At 44.8% G+C, this 20,033-nt stretch overlaps 1 protein-coding gene across 1 annotated transcript in view; it reads right to left on the bottom strand.

Moving 5' to 3' along the window:
- The window catches only part of PSD2 (pleckstrin and Sec7 domain containing 2), a 101,976-nt gene that overhangs the window by 43,059 nt on the left and 38,884 nt on the right, over positions 1-20,033 (bottom strand). The window contains exons 3-5 of the mRNA XM_077824163.1: positions 17,202-17,396; positions 7,465-7,545; positions 6,630-6,742 (exon numbers count right to left, since the gene is read on the bottom strand). Coding sequence (XP_077680289.1) covers positions 6,630-6,742; positions 7,465-7,545; positions 17,202-17,396 — 389 coding nt within the window. The remainder of the gene's footprint in view (positions 1-6,629; positions 6,743-7,464; positions 7,546-17,201; positions 17,397-20,033) is intronic.

Genomic DNA, 20,033 nt, shown 5'->3' with positions numbered 1-20,033 from the left:
AGAATTCTAGTAGATTGGTGAGGCATGATTTCCCTTTACAAAAACCATGTTGACTCTTCCCCAACAAATTATGTTCATCTATGTGTCTGACAATTCTGTTCTTTACTATAGTTTCAACCAGTTTGCCTGGTACTAAGGTCAGAGTTACAGGCCTGTAATTGCCAGGATCACCTCTGGAGCCCTTTTTAAAAATTGGCATCACATTAGCTATCCTCCAGTCATCTGGTACAGAATCTGATTTAAATGATAGCTTACATACCACAGTTAGTAGTTCTGCAATTTCACATTTGAGTTCCTTCAGAATTCTTGGGTGAATGCCATCTGGTCCTGGTGACTTATTACTGTTTAATTTATCAATTTGTTCCAAAACCTCCTCTAATGACACCTCAATCTTGGACAGTTCCTCAGATTTGTCACCTAAAAAGAATGGCTCAGGCTTGGGAATCTCCCTCACATCCTCAGCCATGAAGACACTGCTCCACAATGGCCTTATTGTCCTTGAGTGCTCCTTTAGCATCTTGATCATCCAGTGGCTTCCAGGATCATCCAGTGGCTTCCTGCTTCTGATGTACATTTTTTTGCTATTACTTTTGGAGTTTTTGGCTAGCTGTTCTTCAAATTCCTTTTTGGCCTTCCTAATTATATTTTTACACTTCACTTGCCAAAGTTTATGCTCCTTTCTATTTTCCTCACTAGGATTTAACTTCCACTTTTTAAAGGATGCCTTTTGGTCTCTCACTGCTTCTTTTACTTTGTTTTTAGCCACAGTGGCACTTTTTTGGTTCTCTTACTGTAAGCAGTGTCAGGATGAGCTCCACCCTGACATCTGGTGGTGAGTTGTGGAAAAGAACTTCAGGGGCCGATCTCATTTGCATAGGCACACCCACCCCGCCTAGAATGAGGCCATAGCTGCCCAAATGGTCACTTTGGCTGCTGTGGGATCCCCAGTGTCTCTGTTATTGGGGTAGGAAGAATAAATCATTATTCCCCTGATTATGGGAACTGTGCTTGGAACTGTACTTGGCCTTTTGTTATGATGGAGGGGCTCACCATCAACTAAGTAGCACTCACTAGGTAAGGGTCATGGGTTCCAAAACTGTGAATTGAGAGAGGCTGGGGGCAAGTATTAATACTTAGTGGCATGGGCCCCTGGGTGAGGGCCTTGCTTGCTAATTGCACTGCCTCCTCTCTCCACTGTGGAATATCAGAGCTAATTTTGATTTCATTAGATGTCTAGTTACAGGCTGCTGAGCTCCCTTTGGGCTAATAGTGCACTAGCACTGAGGCTCCCCTACTACAAGCTGAATTCACCAAAGAGCTGAACTGACTAAGAGCTGAAATCACTGAGCGTTGTGTTAAGTAGTGGAGAAGCCTGAAGATACATTGTGGAGCAGTTTGCGGGATGGCTGGAGTGCCTTGTGGACAGGCTGGTGGAGCAGTTCATAGGACGGCGGGAGCTGCTGGTGGGACACAGAGCAGTTTGTGAACCGGCTGGTGGAGCAGTTCATGGGATGGCGGGAGCTGCTGGTGGGATGCGGAGCAGTTCATGGGACGGCGGGAGCTGCTGGTGGGCCGCAGAGAGGAGCTGAGCGAAGCAGTTTGTGGGGCGGCTGGCGGAGCGGAGCGAAGGCCTATGGAGCTGTGGGGCGGTCAGCTTCAGATCATGTAAGGTGCCTCTTACCTCCACCCCCATCTCCACCCAGGTCGGGAGGTAAAGCTCTGTAGATAAACTTTTGAACTCTGGGGCTGCCCTGACCAGGGACAGAGACTTTTGGGTCATTGGACTTTTGGGACTTTGGGTGATTTGGGGTTGCTGGACTCAAGAACCAAAGGGAAAAGGGCATGCCCCAATTTGCTTGGGGTGGGTTTTTTGCTCATGGGTTGTATTATGAATCCTGTTGGTGGTGTTTCCCCAACATAATGTCACATTGTTTCTCTCTGTTATTAAAAGGCTTTTTGCTACACTCAGACTATGTGCTTGCCTCTTGGAGGCCCCCAGTGGGGGTGGTATATATTTGTCCCAGGTCACTGGGTGGGGGCTTGAGCCGGTTTGCATTATGTTATTGGAATGGATCCCCTAGATATTGAACCCGGCCCTTGTTGCTGCCAACTCTGACTGGCAGAAGGGTTACATTACTATGTTTTTTAATTTGGGATATACATTTAAGCTGAGCCTCTATTATGGTGTCTTTAAAAAGTTTCCATGTAGCTTGCAGGGATTTCATTTTTGGCACTGTATCTTTGAATTTCTGTTTAACTAACTTCCTCATTTTTGTGTAGTCTCCCTTTCTGAAATTAAATGCTACCGTGTTGGGCTGCTGTGGTGTTTTTCCTGCCAAAGGGATGTTAAATTTAATTATATTATGGTCACTATTATTATCAGCTGTATTCACCTCTTGGACTAGATCCTGTGCTCCACTTAGGACAAAATCAAGAATTGCCTCTCCTTTTGTAGGTTTCAGGACTAGCTGCTCCAAGAAGCAGTCACGAAACTTTATCTCTAAAGTGAATGATTTCAGTGGTCACAGCATAAAGGCCAGCTTGCTAATGTTATCTGGCTCTAGGGTCAGGTAACCCTTCTATAACAGCACTGTAATACCCCCCAGGATCACTGTCTCTCTCATTTTTTATATATCCTAATGTTTGATCGCTTTTCGGATCCTCACTGCATATTGGGCAGAAGTCATCGCTAAGCTGGTCACAGCGATGTCCAGGAGTTTCTCCTGAGTGTTAAATTAGTACCCGGATGTGGGTCTGAATGATTCAGAATCTTTCTTCCAGTCTGGATGACTCTGCATTTGTCAGCTTTGAATTTCTGTGGCCACATGGCTGCTCATTCACCTTCCGTGGGTAGGCCCCTCAGAAGTCCCTCTTCAGGTTTGACTAACCTCAATAATTTGGTGCCAGCTGCTATTTTTGCTGCCTCATTGCTCACCCCTGTTTCCAGGTCATTAATAAGTATATTATGGGACACCAGTCCTGGTGTAGAGCCACGTGGGACCCCAGTGCTAACTCATTCCAGTGTGAAAATGGACCATTTATTCCTGCTCTCTGTTTTCTGTCCCTTGGACTGTTTCCAAACATGACCATTAACCCTGTGGCTTCACTTCATTAGTGACCTCTTCACTTTTGTCACAGGCTTTTTGAAAGTTGAAATAAATGATATCCTCCCATTCTTCCTTACTCCCTATTTTGTCAGAACAAACAAAGAGTTTGAGCAGAATATGAGCCAGTCACAATGTTCTTTTGCAGAAGCCAAGCTGGCTTGGCCCATCAACCATGACCCTCTCGGTGTTTGTAATTGTCGTTACTATTTGTACCTGCTCTGGGACTCCTTCGCTGGCCCTGCGTATTCTTTTTACAGATAGGTGCTGTCCCTCCGGCCCCCTTTGGAGAGTCGCTGCTTCAAAAGAGATTGTGTACTTCTGTCATCAGCATCTTCTCCAGACCTTTCTGAATGCCTAGATTGGTACCATCTGGGCCCAGGGACCTGTTGCTGTTGCCTCCAAGAACACAAATTTCTTGTCTACGTGACACTTGTCAGAGAAAATCTTGCTGTGAAAATCTGTTTTATCTTCAAGAACACAACTCTTAGGGGCCAGGTTACCTCTGATCCAGCACCAACTTATTTGCTGTTTTGAAATATGTACAATAATGTGTCTCATGATCATCCATGGAAGGGACATTAAACTCCAAATTCTTTACAACAGCAATTGGCATTAATTGAACAGTCATACCTTATGGGATAGTTTGGGGTCCAGTTATGAATTCCATGCAGTTTTAGGAACAATACTGGTACTTGTAACAGTCATTGTGAATGTGATCATCCATCCGGTAGCAGGAAGCTGGCAGCTATGTCTGGAGACTGTGTGACAGGGCTATCAAGGTCCATTAACATTCACTAACTCTGCCCTGGTAGAACAATGAGGTTGCTACCAACAGAACCATTGACTTTTGATGACTCTGCCCCAGCAATTCCTAGGGGGTTGGAGCATGGAAAATCCCCAGCGGAAGTATAGAAACAAACAAACAAAAGTGTCACAGACTGCTTTGAAAAATGACATGCTCTGTAAGGAAATGGAGCCATTCCACCACTCAAACAGAACCTCCCTGGGGAAGTGGGGCTTTGCCTTCATCCAAGGACACGATCCCAACCCCAAGGACTCAGTAGCGGTGAGGATTCAAGAGTGGGGTTGTGTTAAAGATGTTTGTTGATTTGCCTAGATTGGTAAATGTCCTGTGCTCTCTAAGGGCTTGTTTACACTGGAAATTAATCCAAACTAACTAAAGATGTGAATTTAAAGTGGATTAGTTAAACCGCATTAAACCCCGGTGTGAGCACTTGCATTCAGCATTAAAGTGGCCTTAATTTGGTTTAGCTTAATCTGAATTCGGATTAATTTTCCTGACCGTCCCTTTGTAGACAAGTCCTAAGAGTAAAGTGTGCATGTTTAAGAAGTTCCTTGCACAGCCACATGTCCCTGAAGAATAAAATTATAAACCAGACATCCCACGGGGCAGCGGCAGGAGGGAAGCGCTGCATGGGAGCATGCATAAGCAACTGGAGAGCCTTGGGAGGTTCAGCACTGATCTAGAGGTCTCGATAGTAGGACTCTGGAGTCTCCCATCCCAAGGAAGGAGTTCAGACATGCAGTCTGCACCCTGGGAGTGTGTCTAGAGGAGAAAGCAGAGACCGTGCCTGGCCTCTACACAGACCTAGCAGGCTGGAAGCAGCTGGGATCCAAAGGTTGGGTGACGGGTGGCTGGTGACCATCCACAAGGGGCAGACTCAGCCAGGACCATGACCTTACACAAATTGATTATAACTCACTGCACAGCATAGCTTTGTCATCATGTAACTGTAATCTTGTCTTGAGCTGGTGTTTGCCCTTCTAGGCAGCTGACTGCATTCCACTGACTGTACAGTTCACCCCATGTTTCACTTTCAGCCATCTCACAAATGTCCGAAAACCGCTCATCTTTTGCAAGCTCAATTTGGCAAGGAGCTATCCCAAATTGGAGACTGGATTTGCCAGCATTTTAGTTAGCGAACGTACAATTAATGTAAGAATGTTCTCCCTTTGGATTGCCAAAGTTAGTCAGGAATTGCAGATGAACTTGAGCTGTTTCTAATAATGTTATTATCGTATTGTTAAAGGGACACGATGGTCAATTTAGGCCCAGCATTTAGAGTCTGCCAGTCTTACTCACATTGACTCACACTTACTCACACAAGCAGATTTGAAAGCACTATGTGAAGTTGAAAGGATTTGGCCCTTAGATTTTATAAAAATACGGCTTTGCAAAATCTTTTTATCAACAGAAATATTTCTGTGCAATCAAACAAGTGAAACCACTAGAAACAGCCGGTTAGTTTGCGTTTAAACATTCCCTTACAGGGATTGCAACCAAGAGTCCTACATGGTGAAATGCTGGCTATTCTCCCACCACCCAAAGCCTGCTCCACCTCCATTCCTGCCATCGACCTGTAACTTCACTTGAGGAGATCTCTTTTTCTGACATCTGTGCTCCTCTCAGCAGAAGACACTAGTGCTCAGCACAAATGAGAAGCTGTCAAACGCATGTTTGCAGGACTGCGCTATAATGGGCTGTCCAGACTTCGGCTTGCAAAGTACGCCCAGGCATTTCATTGTGCACTCCCTTTGATCTTGTAGGCATCACCCACACACCTTCTGTTTTCTCACATCTTCGTACAGGGAATTGCCTGAATAAATATTTCAAATGAAACAATATCCCCCTCCCCCAACTGTGTTTTTATAGGGTTTGTTGAAACAAAGAATACAGATCATGGGAGCAGCAGTCATAGGAGGTTGCTCAAATTAAAAGCTTAGCTGTTTTCTCTACAAAATGGGACAACAAATATACTGACAAGACCATTGCACATGAAGTTGTATCATGGTAAGGAAATCACCGTTGCCAGTAATCTAGACGTGGGTTCTCAAACATTTTCCCTAGTGTGGATGACATCCCAATGCAGAGATTCTCCGATGGGCCTCTCCCTTTCCATCTGCAACCACGTGAACCACCTCCTCTCCCCCACATGATCATGCCACTGATTTGTAGCATCTGCCACAATGTCTGCCACGGGGAAGTCTTAGGATAATGTATCTGTGGATTTTAGTGGCCCTTAGTGAGATAAGCCTGTTGGGTCAGACTCTATATGAAGGTTCCATTTCTAAATCGTTTATAAAAGGTTAATAAATATCTAATAGAGGTTTTAATAACCAGAGACTGCTATAGGGGCCCACAGGTTGCTTGTAAGCATGGCTTAGAACCATCTTGTTCTGCTGTGTTTATAACCACCTACACCACAGATTACTCCTGCATGTCACATCCATTAATCAATTATTAGCTATGGACTATTTACAGATGTTCCCCTCCCTGAAGTGCGACCCTGCTTTGTCCTTCAGGAAGGAGTTGCTCACACTGTCTGAGTCAGCACTAGCCAGCTCTTTGCAGATTACCAGCAAGTGGCCTCCAGGTTACCAGCAGACCCTAGGCTGCGCTTTAGGATCTCTGCTCTTGGTTGTACAGCAGACCAGCTGGTGCACACACATTGTCAGCACTGTCAGGGAGGGTGAGGTGTCTGAGAGGAGGCGGGGAGGTACCTTCCGACGTGCTCTCTTCTGGGTTGCACTGGCAGTATCTCCGGGAGAAGTGGATCAGCACGCGCTCCCGTTCCTGAGTCTCTCCCATCAGAGGGAACGCTTTCAAGAACGTTCTGCAAATAGAAAAGGACATTTCAGCTTACAGGTCTCAATGGAAATCCACAGCCCAGGGCCTCACCTGAGCTGTGCGGGGAGCAAAGGGGCAACAGCCTTTCTGCAAGGTTATGGAGCAGCTGGGGAGCTGCTCTGTGTACTCTAGCTCAACCCCCTGGCCTGTGTGCTTCTGTGTGACCTCACTCGGAGAAGGGCAAATTCTTGCCCTGCCCTGCCCGCGATGGCCTGTTCCCACTAATATCCTGCATGCTGGGCTCTGTGCCAGCTCAGCTCCCTAAATCCAGCCCTGTCTCTTGCACAGGAGAATGGTGCCAGCTGGGGTTGTACAGCTGGGGCTGGGTTTGCCTCACAGTCAACTGGGCGTTACTTTAATTTGGTGTTTTCCACAGAGAGATGGGTCCTAACTAGAACCTCAGGCCCAAACCCCTTCAAGCTCTGGCCAACTGAGACTCATGCAGCTCAGAGCCCGTTTCCAGTGGGAGCATATTGTGCCGATCATTAGATCACAGTCAATATTTAACCACAGCTGGGATTCCTGTTACACCAACACATCTGTCAGCCTCCAGCTGTCATTATACACACAATCAGTCGTCAAACCTTAAGCGCATAAGCGGAGCTGAACTACATGGCAAATAATGATACTACACGGCACATTGGAAACACTGGGCTTCTAGATCAATTTGTCATGGGGTAGGTCTTTAATGAAAACAGAGAGGCTCACCTGAGTGCTTTGTCCAGGGTGAGCCCAGTGAAGTCAAAGAAACTGAGATATTCTTCTGCTACCAACTTGCTAAATTCATTGCTGTAATTAAAGAGGGAGCAATCAGCTGACCCATAGGGGAAGAACACTCTCTTTATAACAGGAATCACACAGTCTCTTCTCCTGGCCAACCCAACTTCCAGCAGGTACTTGCAGAGATTCTAAAATCCCCCGCCTTTAATCCTTGGGGGAGATTTTCACAGGCACAAAGGGCAATTCAGTGACCCTCAATGGGTGTTTCATGAGAATTGAGCACCTAGCAGCCTTTTGTGCCTGTGAAAATGGAGTTTGAGGCCTAACTCCACCAGTTGCCTTTAAAAATCTGCCCCTTTATTGCCTGTGTTGTGAACCCTGGTTGCCTACACAGAGACAAAACAGTCAATGGTAAGCATTGAATCTAGGGCCCCCAGCACAAGTTCTTGCCATTTGAGCGGAAGGAGTCATTCAGCTATGGGTAGTACAGTAAGAAGCAGGGTCTTTGCTGGGTCCAGCCACTAGAGGGAGACATAGACAATGATTTAGACAAAGCAAGTGGATTAGACTTGTTGAACTGTTTTGATGATGTCATAGTGATGGAGTAACTCTCCCTAATACACAGCGGGGACCAGCTCACTGAAACACTTATTACGTGTCAGGGATGGAAGGAAATGGTGGGCAGGGAGCAGGGAAAGACAACAAGGCCCCCCCCTTTGGGGATGGAGTGTGTGAGAAGAGAGGCCGGGGGGAGGGGAAGAGTGAGGAGGGGGCTGAAGGAGAACATGGGTTTTGGAATGGTCCTCTCGCCCGAGGTGGCATCTCAGCTGCACCTCTAGCCCTGGCCATCTATAACACTACTTGGAGATCATAGGAATTTTCACCAGCAACGATTCTCTAGGCCATGTTTTAATCTTTATGGAGAAGGTAAGTTCATAGATTTATAGATCTGAAGGCCAGAAGGGACCATAAAATTGACCTTCTGTAAAACACAGGCCAGAGAATTTCATCTAGTTACTCCTGTACTGAACCCAATCTCTTGTGTCTATCATTATTTGTATTATTTACTATCTGTATGACCATAATGCCTAGGAACCCTAGTCATCACAGACCAGAACCCCACTGTGCTGGCGCTGTCCAGTCAGAACAAAAAGACAGTCCTTACTCCAAAGAGTGTCCAGTCTAAATATAAGACAGGAAACAAGAGATGGATAAAGATGGGCCCATGGGGGCATACAAGGAAACAATGAGACAATGTTGGTCTGCATGAGGGCAAGGCATCTCTTCCAGAAAAGCATCCAGTCTGGCTCTGAAGGTGTCAAGAGATGGAGAATCCACCACTTCAGTTGGTCATGTGTTCCAGTGGTTAATCACTCTTACTATTAAATTAGATAACTTTCTCAGTTTAATTTGTCTGGCTTTAACTTCCAGCCATTGGTCTTCCTTGTACCTTTCTCCACGAGATTAAGGAATCTTTTAGTACCCAGTGTTTTCTTCCAGTAAAGGTTCTTATACGCTGTAATCAAGTCACCACTTGGTCTTCTTTTTGGTAAGCTAAACAGGTAGAGCTCCTTTTGTTAACTCTGGCTGCTAGTGCTGGGCCACACATTGCTGCTGACAGGCCGAAGAGCTTCTGAAGTTGGGTTTGAGGGGAAGGAACCCAAATGAAACTCTGGGAGCCATCAAAAAGAGCAGGTTGTAATAGATATCAAGCCACAAATCCTCTCTGCTCCAAACGACAGAGGAAAAGCATCTTTCATAGACATAGATAGATATTAAGGTCAGAAGGGACCATTATGATCATCTAGTCTGACCTCCTGCAAAATGCAGGCCGCAGAATCTCACCCACCCACTCCTGCGATAAACCTCTCACCTATGTCTGAGCTATTGAAGTCCTCAGCTCATGGTTTAAAGACTTCAACGTGCAGAGAATCCTCCAGCAAGTGACCCATGCCCCATGCTACAGAGGAAGAAGAAAACCCCCCAGGGCCTCTTCCAATCTGCCCTGGAGGAAAATTCCTTCCCGAACCCAAATATGGCAATCAGCTGAACCCTGAGCATATGGGCAAGATTCACCAGCCAGATACCCAGGAAAGAATTCTCTGTAGTAACTCAGATCCCACCCCATCTAACATCCCATCACAGGCCATTGGGCCTCTTTACCATGGATATTTAAAGATCAATTAATTGCCAAAATCATGTTATCCCATCATACCATCTCCTCCATAAACTTATCGAGTTTAATCTTGAAGCCAGATAGGTCTTTTGCCCCCACTGCTTCCCTTGGAAGGCTATTCCAGAACTTCACTCCTCTGATGGTTAGAAACCTTTGTCTAATTTCAAGTCTAAACTTCCCGATGGCCAGTTTATATCCATTTGTTCTTGTGTCCACATTGGTACTGAGCTTAAATAATTCCTCTCCCTCTCTGATATTTATCCCTCTGATATATTTATAGAGAGCAATTATATCTCCTCTCAACCTTCTTTTGGTTAGGCTAAACAAGCCAAGCTTTTTGAGTCGCCCTTCATAAGACAGGTTTTCCATTCCTCGGATCATCCTAGTGGCCATTCTCTGTACCTGTTCCAGTATGAATTCATCCTTCTTAAACATGGGAGACCAGAACTGCACACAGTATTCCAAGTGAGGTCTTACCAGTGCCTTGTATAAAGGTACTAACACCTCCTTATCTCCTATCCTTATTGGCTCATCTTTATCTTAGCTGGGGATTGGTCCTGCTTTGAGCAGAGGGTTGGACTGGATGACCTCCTGAGGTCCCTTCCAACCCTGATATTCTATGATTCTATGATCTCTACTGGAAATACCTCTCCTGATGCATCCCAAGACCGCATTAGCTTTTTTCACGGCCATATCACATTGGCAGCTCATAGTCATCCTGTGGTCAACCAATACTCCAAGGTCCTTCTCCTCCTCCGTTACTTCTAATTGATACGTCTCTAGCTTATAACTAAAATTCTTGTTATTAATCCCTAAATGCATGACCTTACACTTCTCACTATTAAATTTCATCCTATTACTATTACTCCAGTTTACAAGGTCATCCAGATGTTCCTGTATGGTATCCCGGTCCTTCTCTAAATTGGCAATACCTCCCAGCTTTGTATCATCCGCAAACTTTATTAGCACACTCCCACTTTTTGTGCCGAGGTCAGTAATAAAAAGAGTAAATAAGATTGGTCCCAAAACTGATCCCTGAGGAACTCCACTGGTAACCTCCCTCCAGCCTGACAGTTCACCTTTCAGTATAATCTGCTGTAATCTCCCTTTTAACCAATTCCTTAGCCATCTTTCAATTTTCATATTGATCCCCATCTTTTCCAATTTAACTAATAATTCCCCAGGTGGCACAGTATCAAATGCCTTACTGAAAATCTAGGTAAATTAGATCCACTGTGTTTCCTTTGTCTAAAAACTCTGTTACTTTCTCAAAGAAGGAGATCAGGTTGGTTTGGCATGATCTACCTTTTGTAAAACCATGTTGTATTTTGTCCCATTTACCATTGACCTCAATGTCCTTAACTACTTTCAAAAAGAAAAGGAGTACTTGTGGCACCTTAGAGACTAACTAATTTATTTGAGCATGAGCATCCGATGAAGTGAGCTGTAGCTCAAGAAAGCTCATGCTCAAATAAATTGGTTAGTCTCTAAGGTGCCACAAGTACTCCTTTTCTTTTTGCGAATACAGACTAACACGGCTGTTACTCTGAAACTTAATTACTTTCTCCTTCAAAATTTTTTCCAAGACCTTGCATACTACAGATGTCAAACTAACAGGCCTGTAGTTACCCGGATCACTTTTTTTCCCTTTCTTAAAAATAGGAAATATGTTAGCAATTCTCCAGTCATACAGTACAACCCCTGAGTTTACAGATTCATTAAAAATTCTTGCTAATGGGCTTGCAATTTCATGTGCCAATTCCTTTAATATTCTTGGATGAAGATTATCTGGGCCCACCGATTTAATCCCATCTATCACTTACTCTTTATCATCTCTCATCCTTTTATAGGAACTACACTTCAGAATGGAAGGAGACAGTGCAAACGGCCCCCACAAAGCTGCTGTTAAAGATTTGTATAGGCCAAGATGCACTGTGACATCAATGATCCATACTCTGACTGCAGTGAGCCACTGTGTTCGTAAAATATTAATGCACTTTTCAGGTGCCTGAAAACTCCTGGCACCGATATGCTCCTGACACAGCTCCTGACAGCCTGCTACTGAACTCTCTTCATGGCTTAATGCTGTGTGACTGGGAGGGACATGGCTTGACAGAAACCACGTATTTTAACTTGAAAACCAAGCCAAATTGACAAGGGAGGCACTGAGTGAGAATAATCAGGGGATCCCATTGTGTCACTTTTAGAGGCTCCATTTTCTTCTGACTATAAAGCATGTTCCTCCCTGTGCTGTAAAGCATCTAGAAGATTGTCAAAGAGGCAATTGCAGTTGAATATAGTGTTCCATCTCCAGGGCTTGCCTATGAAAGACATTTCGGTCGGGGACGGAGGAGGAAAAGGAACGCCACACAGTAGCAAAAGGCATATTTTGAAAACACCTTTTATGTCTGATTAACTCATCCACTGTTTGCTAGTGTCATTGCATTTCATATGAATTTTAAAATGATCTGCAGAGCCATTATGTACAATGTAGCCAGCACGTGTGGACCACAATCTATTTCCTAAAAAGCCATGTCACGCCGCGGGCTATGGAACATCGGCATAAGATGTTCAGCAGAACATCGGGGGCTAATTTTACACCTGGGCTGCCTAGAATCAGGCTCCTAACGCTCTGTCTACACTACACTCAGAGATCTGATTGCTGCATGTGTAGAGACAGCCCAGCTAGATTTGATCTAGCCTAGCTCCAATAACAATAGCCATGAAGTGGTGGCAGCGTGGGTTAGCCATTCAAGTACATAGCCAGGATCCCAGGTGGGCTTGGACATCCCTCATTCCCATGGCTCCACTGCTATTCTCATTGGATCTAGCTAAATCAAAGCTAGCTCGGCTATTTCAACCTGTGCTGCAGTCACCCCACTGAGTGCAGTGTAGACAGACCCTTCCTCCCTGTGTGAGTGGTGTATGGGGGCCATAAACGAATGCTGAGGGCCAGGGGAGATTTCCACCATGCAGGCAACACATTGGGCTGCTGTAGGTGACCCACAGTGTACGGGGTGTTCTGGGGCGGAGCTGACAGGTGTTGCAGACAGGAAGGGGAGGGGCATAGCATTCTGAAGCCTCAAAGGAGGGCATGGATCAGCGTTCACATCACCTGGGCTGGGTAAGCTAATGATCCAACCAGCGGACCAAATTCGGTGCTGAATCCTGGTCATGTGCCACCTGAGGCACTTTATGCATACGCTAAGAAGAAGGAGCAGCCTCGAATCAGGCGGTAGGAAGGTGTCAGAAGCTGAAAGCTACCTTTCCCCACGCACCTTGGGGCAGCAGAGAATCTCACCCTGTATTCAGGCACCAAAATAAGTGACCTGATCTTTCAAAAGTGCTGGTCAGTTGCCATGATCTTCAGCCCTGATCCCGAGCTGAGTGGTAACTGCTGGTAGACTTCTGAAAATCAGGCAACTTATTTAGGCACCTAACTGTGGGCTCAAGGGCCTAACTTCACACCTCCAGTTTTGAAAATCCTGGCAAAGGAGTTTTGTATAAAAACCAGGGCATTTCCTGTGGCTGCAGAGATACCCAGCCCTCGTTCAGAACTCTCAGTGTGGCTTGTTTGCTCTTTGCCTGTGACGATGTAGCCGAGTGAGGCCTCCGTTAATATTTGATATTAATACCAAAAATTAATGAAAGAATAATTGATGGATGTTTGCGAGAAATGGGTAATTATCTCAGCTTAACAGCATATGCCCTTTGGAGCACCAGTAATTCATATAATGACGTCCTTTTTCAGTCTCATGAAAAATGTGATGCTTCATGCTAATTATCCTACACTGGTATAGCGCCTTTCATCTCAAAGGATCTCAAAGCAGTTTACAAACTGATATGCCAGCCACACAGGGATCATTCATCCATCATTGTAATGCTGCTGCGTCTGGAGCGAAACACTGTTCAACAACATAACACAACGGCTGAGGTCAGGAAGAGAAGAATGCCTGCAGTGAAAATTGCAGGGTTAATTTAGGGAGGCAGAATGTAATGATCTACATTGGAATTTGTCCAGGACATTGGGCTAACATCTGCATTAGCACAAAGGGGCCTTGTAGTGCTACTTAATACAAATAATGAATGATGGTATTATTTTTATAAGTCCAAAGTTTGCAAGGAATTTCAAGCAATAGAGGACATCACTGCCCCAAAGCCCTTACAAGTTTAGACATAAACCTCAGAGATAACTACAGACAAAAGACGGATAAGAGGAAAGGGATAACAAGGGTTATGCTTAAGGCCCCAATCCTGCAAGTGGATCCAAAAGCAGAGCTTTCTACTCCTGATGGAATCTCATGGACTTAATAACTGAAGGCAAGCAGGGCTGTGCTAACGGTTCCTTGGCAGGATCTGAGGCCAGGGTCACGGAATTGTTGGTTTATCCATGTGGGCAACTTGCTGGATCTGCTGTGTTTTTGTTTGTTTGGATGGCTTTGGAATCTGAACTGGACTTTAACTTTTATTTTTTGTAATGAGAGCTTTGGAGACATTAGCGGCCACAGCTGGTTAGGACCTTGGCTTTCCACGTCAGACAAAGGGAGGCCGCGCCAGTGTAGCAACATTTCTGAGCCTCACCCTGGGGAATTGGCTCAGCGTTAAGTTAGAAGGAAGAGAGCCGCCCAGTTGCATCTCCAGCTCCACTGCCTACAGTGCCTGAGATTTCCGTGGAGGTCTCCCATCCAGTGCGTAATGTGTGCCAGGGCTTCCCATGGCTGAGCCGTGGCACCTCTGGGCTCGCTGCATCAATGTAAAAAATTGCTTGCGCCCCAGCACCTCTTTCATTACAAATTAAGCACTGCTCCCATCCACATGTTGCTGTGGCTTGATCTTGCCTCGCTTACAAGATGTGACAGAGCCCCACCATAAAGCAAGTGGCACTTGATTTTACTGGCATTTGTATTTAATTTGAATGTACAACGTTGCGGATCCCGTGCTGCAGGCACAATACACACATTACATACATTAGAAACAGCTCTTCAAAATAGATCGGAGAGATTTCTAACGAAAACCACAACTCTTGCAGAGTCATTCCTGCCATATCCCTTCCCTGGGAGAGGATGCAGGTCGTGGAGCGTGTCCTTTGGGTCGTCAGATCTGGCTTTGGATGAATCAAGGCAGGACACACATTCAAGAGCCCAGGACACCCATCACTGGGAAAGCCCTGCATCAGCCCCTCTTCATTAAACCCAGAGACTATTCACTCCAGTGCCTTGGAAGATCCCAGCTTCCGCAGCATCGCACAAGTTAAACATCCCCATTCCTCCCTTCTGGTTGTTTGCATCGCTTGCCACCTCTGTGCCTGGCTGGAGTAGGAGGATCTATTGCAATGGATCTCCATCCATGCATAAAAGGGGCAGCCGAAGGCACCCAGCCCCTGCAAGGAAACAAAAACCATGTTAATTAGCAAACAGGTTTCACTGACAATTATGACTCCCTCAGGGAAGATTAAGGATCAGATTTCAGACCGATTGGGAATCAATGGGAATCTTTCCATTGCTTTCCATGGGCACTGGATCAGGTCCTAAATCGATACCAACCAGGGCATACCTAGGGTATAGAGACTCCAGGCCTGGCCCTATATGAGTTCATAGTATAATTTACACAGCACAGGGGAACCATTGTCTGGAAAGCAATAAGACTCCCAATCAAGGGGTGTGAGAGTTCCCTGGGCTAGTGGGCCTGGCCAAGCCGAAAATCCCATAGGGCCAATATCTAACATCTGCCTGGTGTTTTCTCCCCCCTCCAAAGATTGCTTCTTTTGTGAAGGAGCAGCAACTAATACAGCTTCTTAGATTGTTGTAGTCACTAATATTCTTATTCCAGAGCCAGGAGCAGAACCCAGGAGTTCTGACCCTTTCAAATATTTCTCCCCTGAGTATTGGCACAGGGTTAGAAGTGGATACATACTGCACTGGTTTAAGATCCATTCTCGAGCCACAATATTCTACATAACCAATTGGGTTATTCTCCAAGCTCAACTTTGCCCCTCTACTGTGAATTCAAAGAGATTCCCTCTTAAGAGTAAGTAACAAAGTGCAGTAAAACTACTTACATGCCAGGGGAGAAGGTCACGTTGCCACATCCAGTCCAGGTTCGAAGGGTGTGGCCATGGAGTCTCACCAGCCCAGCCCAGGGCAGCTGATGGCTCATGGTGCAGTAGAGTAGTTGTCACCTCTTTGTGTATGCTCCGTTACTGTCTGAGTGGCTTTGTGAAAACACTCTGCTGGGGCCTCTGTATTCTTATTTCATGGCAGGAATGCAAGCAGCATTCTCAATCGGTGTCCAGAATGCCCTCCAGTAGGTCCCCTGGTTGTCACCTGAGATGGGGCAGCCTAAGCTACGTTGGTGTTTGTTCTTGCCCTTTCATGCAGGGGGTGACAGGCAGAAGAGGGGCTGCAGGTACTAGATGATACAAACTGGTCTGATCCTTCTCTGTCCAGCACTCCTGTTCATTTCAGCAGGAGCTGTACATGTTAGGGCTGCAGGCCTAATATTCTAATTGTAGTGGAGTCTGTGAGTGACTGTGGCGCTTTTAACGTAAGCTGCCCCTGAGCTGGTGTCAGATATCAGATGGAAAGGAGAATGTGGGGTGCTTACTCTCAGGGCCAGGATCCTCCTCCTTCCCCTGTATGCAACCCCCATTGGACGTAACAGGCATAAACCTCACAAATATACAGAACAAGGAAAGAAAACATCAGCCAGGCTCAAAAGAACAGCAAGGGGAAACAGCCTGAGAACTAACCTTTACTGGAATCACCCAGGGAGATCGAAACTGACATGGTGTTGAACTGTGCAGCCATAGGAGAGATTGTCCCTTTGTAGCTTTAGCAGTGACACCTGCTGTTCATTTTCTTGGAGAGACAACTGAGTCCCTGATTTGTACATGACTGAGCTCATTGGAGGCATTCAAAAAAAAAAACAGTGATAAGAGTTTTATTGGACTTCTCCCTAACAACCACCTCTTCTAAGAAAAGTCCCCTGAGTGGTGGCTTACGTGAGATTTCAGGATATGTTATGTCAGAAATGGGTCCTAATCAAAAAGTCCAGATCTGGATCTCAAACCCCTCAGATTCTGGGGGTGTTAATTTCAGGGGTCTTGTTTGGACCTATTATAAAGTCAGAATAAGAATTTGTTGTTCTGTGATCATCTGTGAAATTGAGATCATGATCCTGGTCCACTCTCTAAACATTCCCAAAGTTCAGGAGTGTTTGGATCTAGGTGTGTGGGTTGGGCCCATGTCAATTTCACACAGCACTTATCATCCAGAAAGATCCCAATGCTCGTAATTGAACCTGACTCTGAAGCAAGCCCAAGAGTTCCCTGGAACAGCAGATCTTTCATTTAAGAAGTCACTTCTGCTTTTGCCCTGTTCCATTTCCCCCAGTGAAGCCAGTGTTCACTTTTGTCCCATATGGTAGGGCCACTTTCATGCCGGCTTTGAGCTCAGCATTGCAAATCAGATCTTCTCAGTAGACTTCTCCCCAGATCCATATCCTCTAACACTTGCCTTGTGACCTAGTCATGATGGAAAGAGCCACTTACTTTTTCCCAAGCTGGCGTGCCACATCACAGCGCTTGAATCCTTCAAGGTGATAGAGGCGCTTGGCCAGTCTCTTGGCAGCGTCACTGTCTGCCTTGCAGCCATTTGCTAACGTGTCTGTGCTGCCATGGTCAAGCTGTTCGGTGCTGCCCATTTCAGAGTCCGAGTCAGAAAGAGCGTCTTTTAAGCTGGCATCGCTGAATGGTGAACAGAAAACAATTAAAGAAACAGATGTGGTATTTTCTGGAAAGCCCAGAGCTTTGGACAATACAAGCCTCATACCAAATCCCAAACCACTCTGTCATTAACGTGTTTTTAGAGAAACACAAGCACCTTGCCTCAGTGGGCTGCAAGCTTTGTCAGAAATCCAAAGGCTGTTTGATCAGACCTGGGTATGATGTTTCCTTTATCAGTCTCAGCATCTGCAAAGTTGGAAAACCTCTGAGCTCCCCATCTGGGGACCAACCAGTCAATGAACCTCATAGCTCCGTTGGTCTATTCCATGTCATTCAAGCCGCAGACTAGCTGCAGTACTTCATGCAAGTCAGGTGTTTTCTAAGCATCTTAATCAGTGTTTAGCCTTGGGTTGGGTGAAATGGTTAAGATACCATTTGCAACCATCCAGCCACCATTCCCTTCACCTTCATTCATCTCCTGTTTGGAGAAGTACTTCGGGTGTCTCTCTAAAGTGAATTCAGTACTGGGTGAAAGGTGCTGGATTGATAGCCCTGGGGATTGAAGTCTCCTGTCCAGAGAACAGGTCCAGCATGAGCGATAGTCAGTACAAGTGTACCCAACAATGCCGACCAGTGTGTTTCAGCATGTGAGAGGGGAGTTCAGCCTCTACCCCCTTTGGCCTCACTGCTGAGACGGCCAGTAAGGGGCTGGTTGGTGCTAACGGAGGCAGTGGGTTGCGAGATGTGGACATCTGTCCACTGGGAACTGGACTGAGGCCCGTCAGCTCATTTCACATTAAGGCACAGCGTTGTTGGAAAACAGATTTCCCACCTTATGACATTTTTTGAGCTTTTGAATTTTTTTATTGTCTGGAATTGGGACAAATAAGGAAAAAAAAAAAAAAAAACACCACAAAAAACAAAAAACCAACCAACCAAACAAAAAAACCTGAAATTTTTTTGTGAACTGAAAATCCAAAAAGAGAGAGGAAAAAAAATCATTTTCGGGCAATCAAAAACATAAATTCAAGACATTTTGTTTTGATGTTGACCTTTATTTTTTAACATAAAATAACAAAGTTCTAAATGAAAATCATTTCAAACAGAAAAAAATGAAATGTTTTCTTTTGAAAATGTCAAAATGGAACATTTCGAGATTTTTCCACACATTTATTTTCAAATTTTTTCTAAACAAAATATTCATCCAAGTTCCCATGGGAAATTTTGGCCTTGATGAATTGACATTTTTTGATTAAATATAGTTAGTCAAAAAATTCCCAGTCAGCTCTGCTAAAACACATAACAGCAGTCAGCGTAACAAGATGACTTCACTAATGGCTTGGGCTGCATTTAAGTCAGTAGGCTAGAGATGAAGTCTGCATACCTCACTCCAAACCCTTTGCTCATCCATCACCCTCTCCACTTCGAAATGATTCATAGATACATAGATTTTATGTTTAGAACATCTGGCCATTATGAACATCTAATCTGACCACTTGCATAATAACAGGCCAAAAAAATTCACCCAATAATTTCTCCATCACGCCCATGACATCTCTTTGAGCTTTAGTGGATCTTTTTAGAAAGATATTCAATATTGATTTAAAGACGTCAAGTGACGGAGAATCCAACCCATCACTAGGTAAGTTGTTCCAGTGGTTAATTACATGAAAAATTGAACCCTTATTTCTGGTCTGAATTTGTCTGGCTTCTCTTTCTAATCACTGAAGCTCATTATGAATTTTTCTGCTAGATTAGAGCTGTTTACTATCAGAAATCTCTTCCCTATTGTAGACTGTGACAACAGCAATTGTTTATGCTGCCTGCATTCATGAATCCCCACCGACTGTGCACCATCTATGATAAGCCTCACCGTGGGAGGTGTTTTAATCAACAGTCCCATGCTGATGGTCCTGAGCTGCCCCTGCTCTCTTCCTTGTATCTATATACTCATAAGACCCTTACCACTGTAAGAGCTGGGAAGGAGGTGATTAATATATGCTGGGCTAGCATATCTATCTATCTATCTATAAATCTCACATTACCAATATGTATTATCTGCACCATACATATATTAGTATGAATTAAGCACAAATAGCATTAAACATAAATATTATAGTAGCTGTATAACCTAAATTGGCCTATGCTTTTTATATAACCCTGCTCCTTATGCTAAAAATCCCATAATGCCTTGCATTCACTGAAGTAAGATTTGGCATACGCCGATACAAACCTTGTCAAAATCAAGATACATTCATTCTATGTCTTAGCAAAAGCTAAGTAAGAACCTTCACAGACCAGTACCTGCAATGCTGCTATCCGAAACAAAGATAAGGAAGGAACAGAAAACAAATTAAGGAACTGGGACAAAGTGGTGGGTTGGATTTCAGTGACACATAAATAGATGTGTAATTTGTAAACTCATCCTACAAATACTACCATCTGAAATGTGTAACTTTGGGAGCGCACCTTCTGCGTAAGGTGAATGTAACATTGCAGCACAAGATGGCTTCCCAGAGACTGGTATCATATTGAACCTTTCTCCTGTACTATATTGTTATTGTCTTAGAGCAATAAACCTGACTGACATTAGTTATTTGGCTTTTGAATATATTTCATAATGAATCAAAGTAAGGTCAAGTAATCGACTATGCTGTT

The sequence above is a fragment of the Eretmochelys imbricata genome, chromosome 8, assembly GCF_965152235.1.
Source record: "Eretmochelys imbricata isolate rEreImb1 chromosome 8, rEreImb1.hap1, whole genome shotgun sequence".
Taxonomy (NCBI): Eukaryota; Metazoa; Chordata; order Testudines; family Cheloniidae; genus Eretmochelys; species Eretmochelys imbricata.
This window is presented reverse-complemented; position numbering and strand designations above follow the sequence as displayed.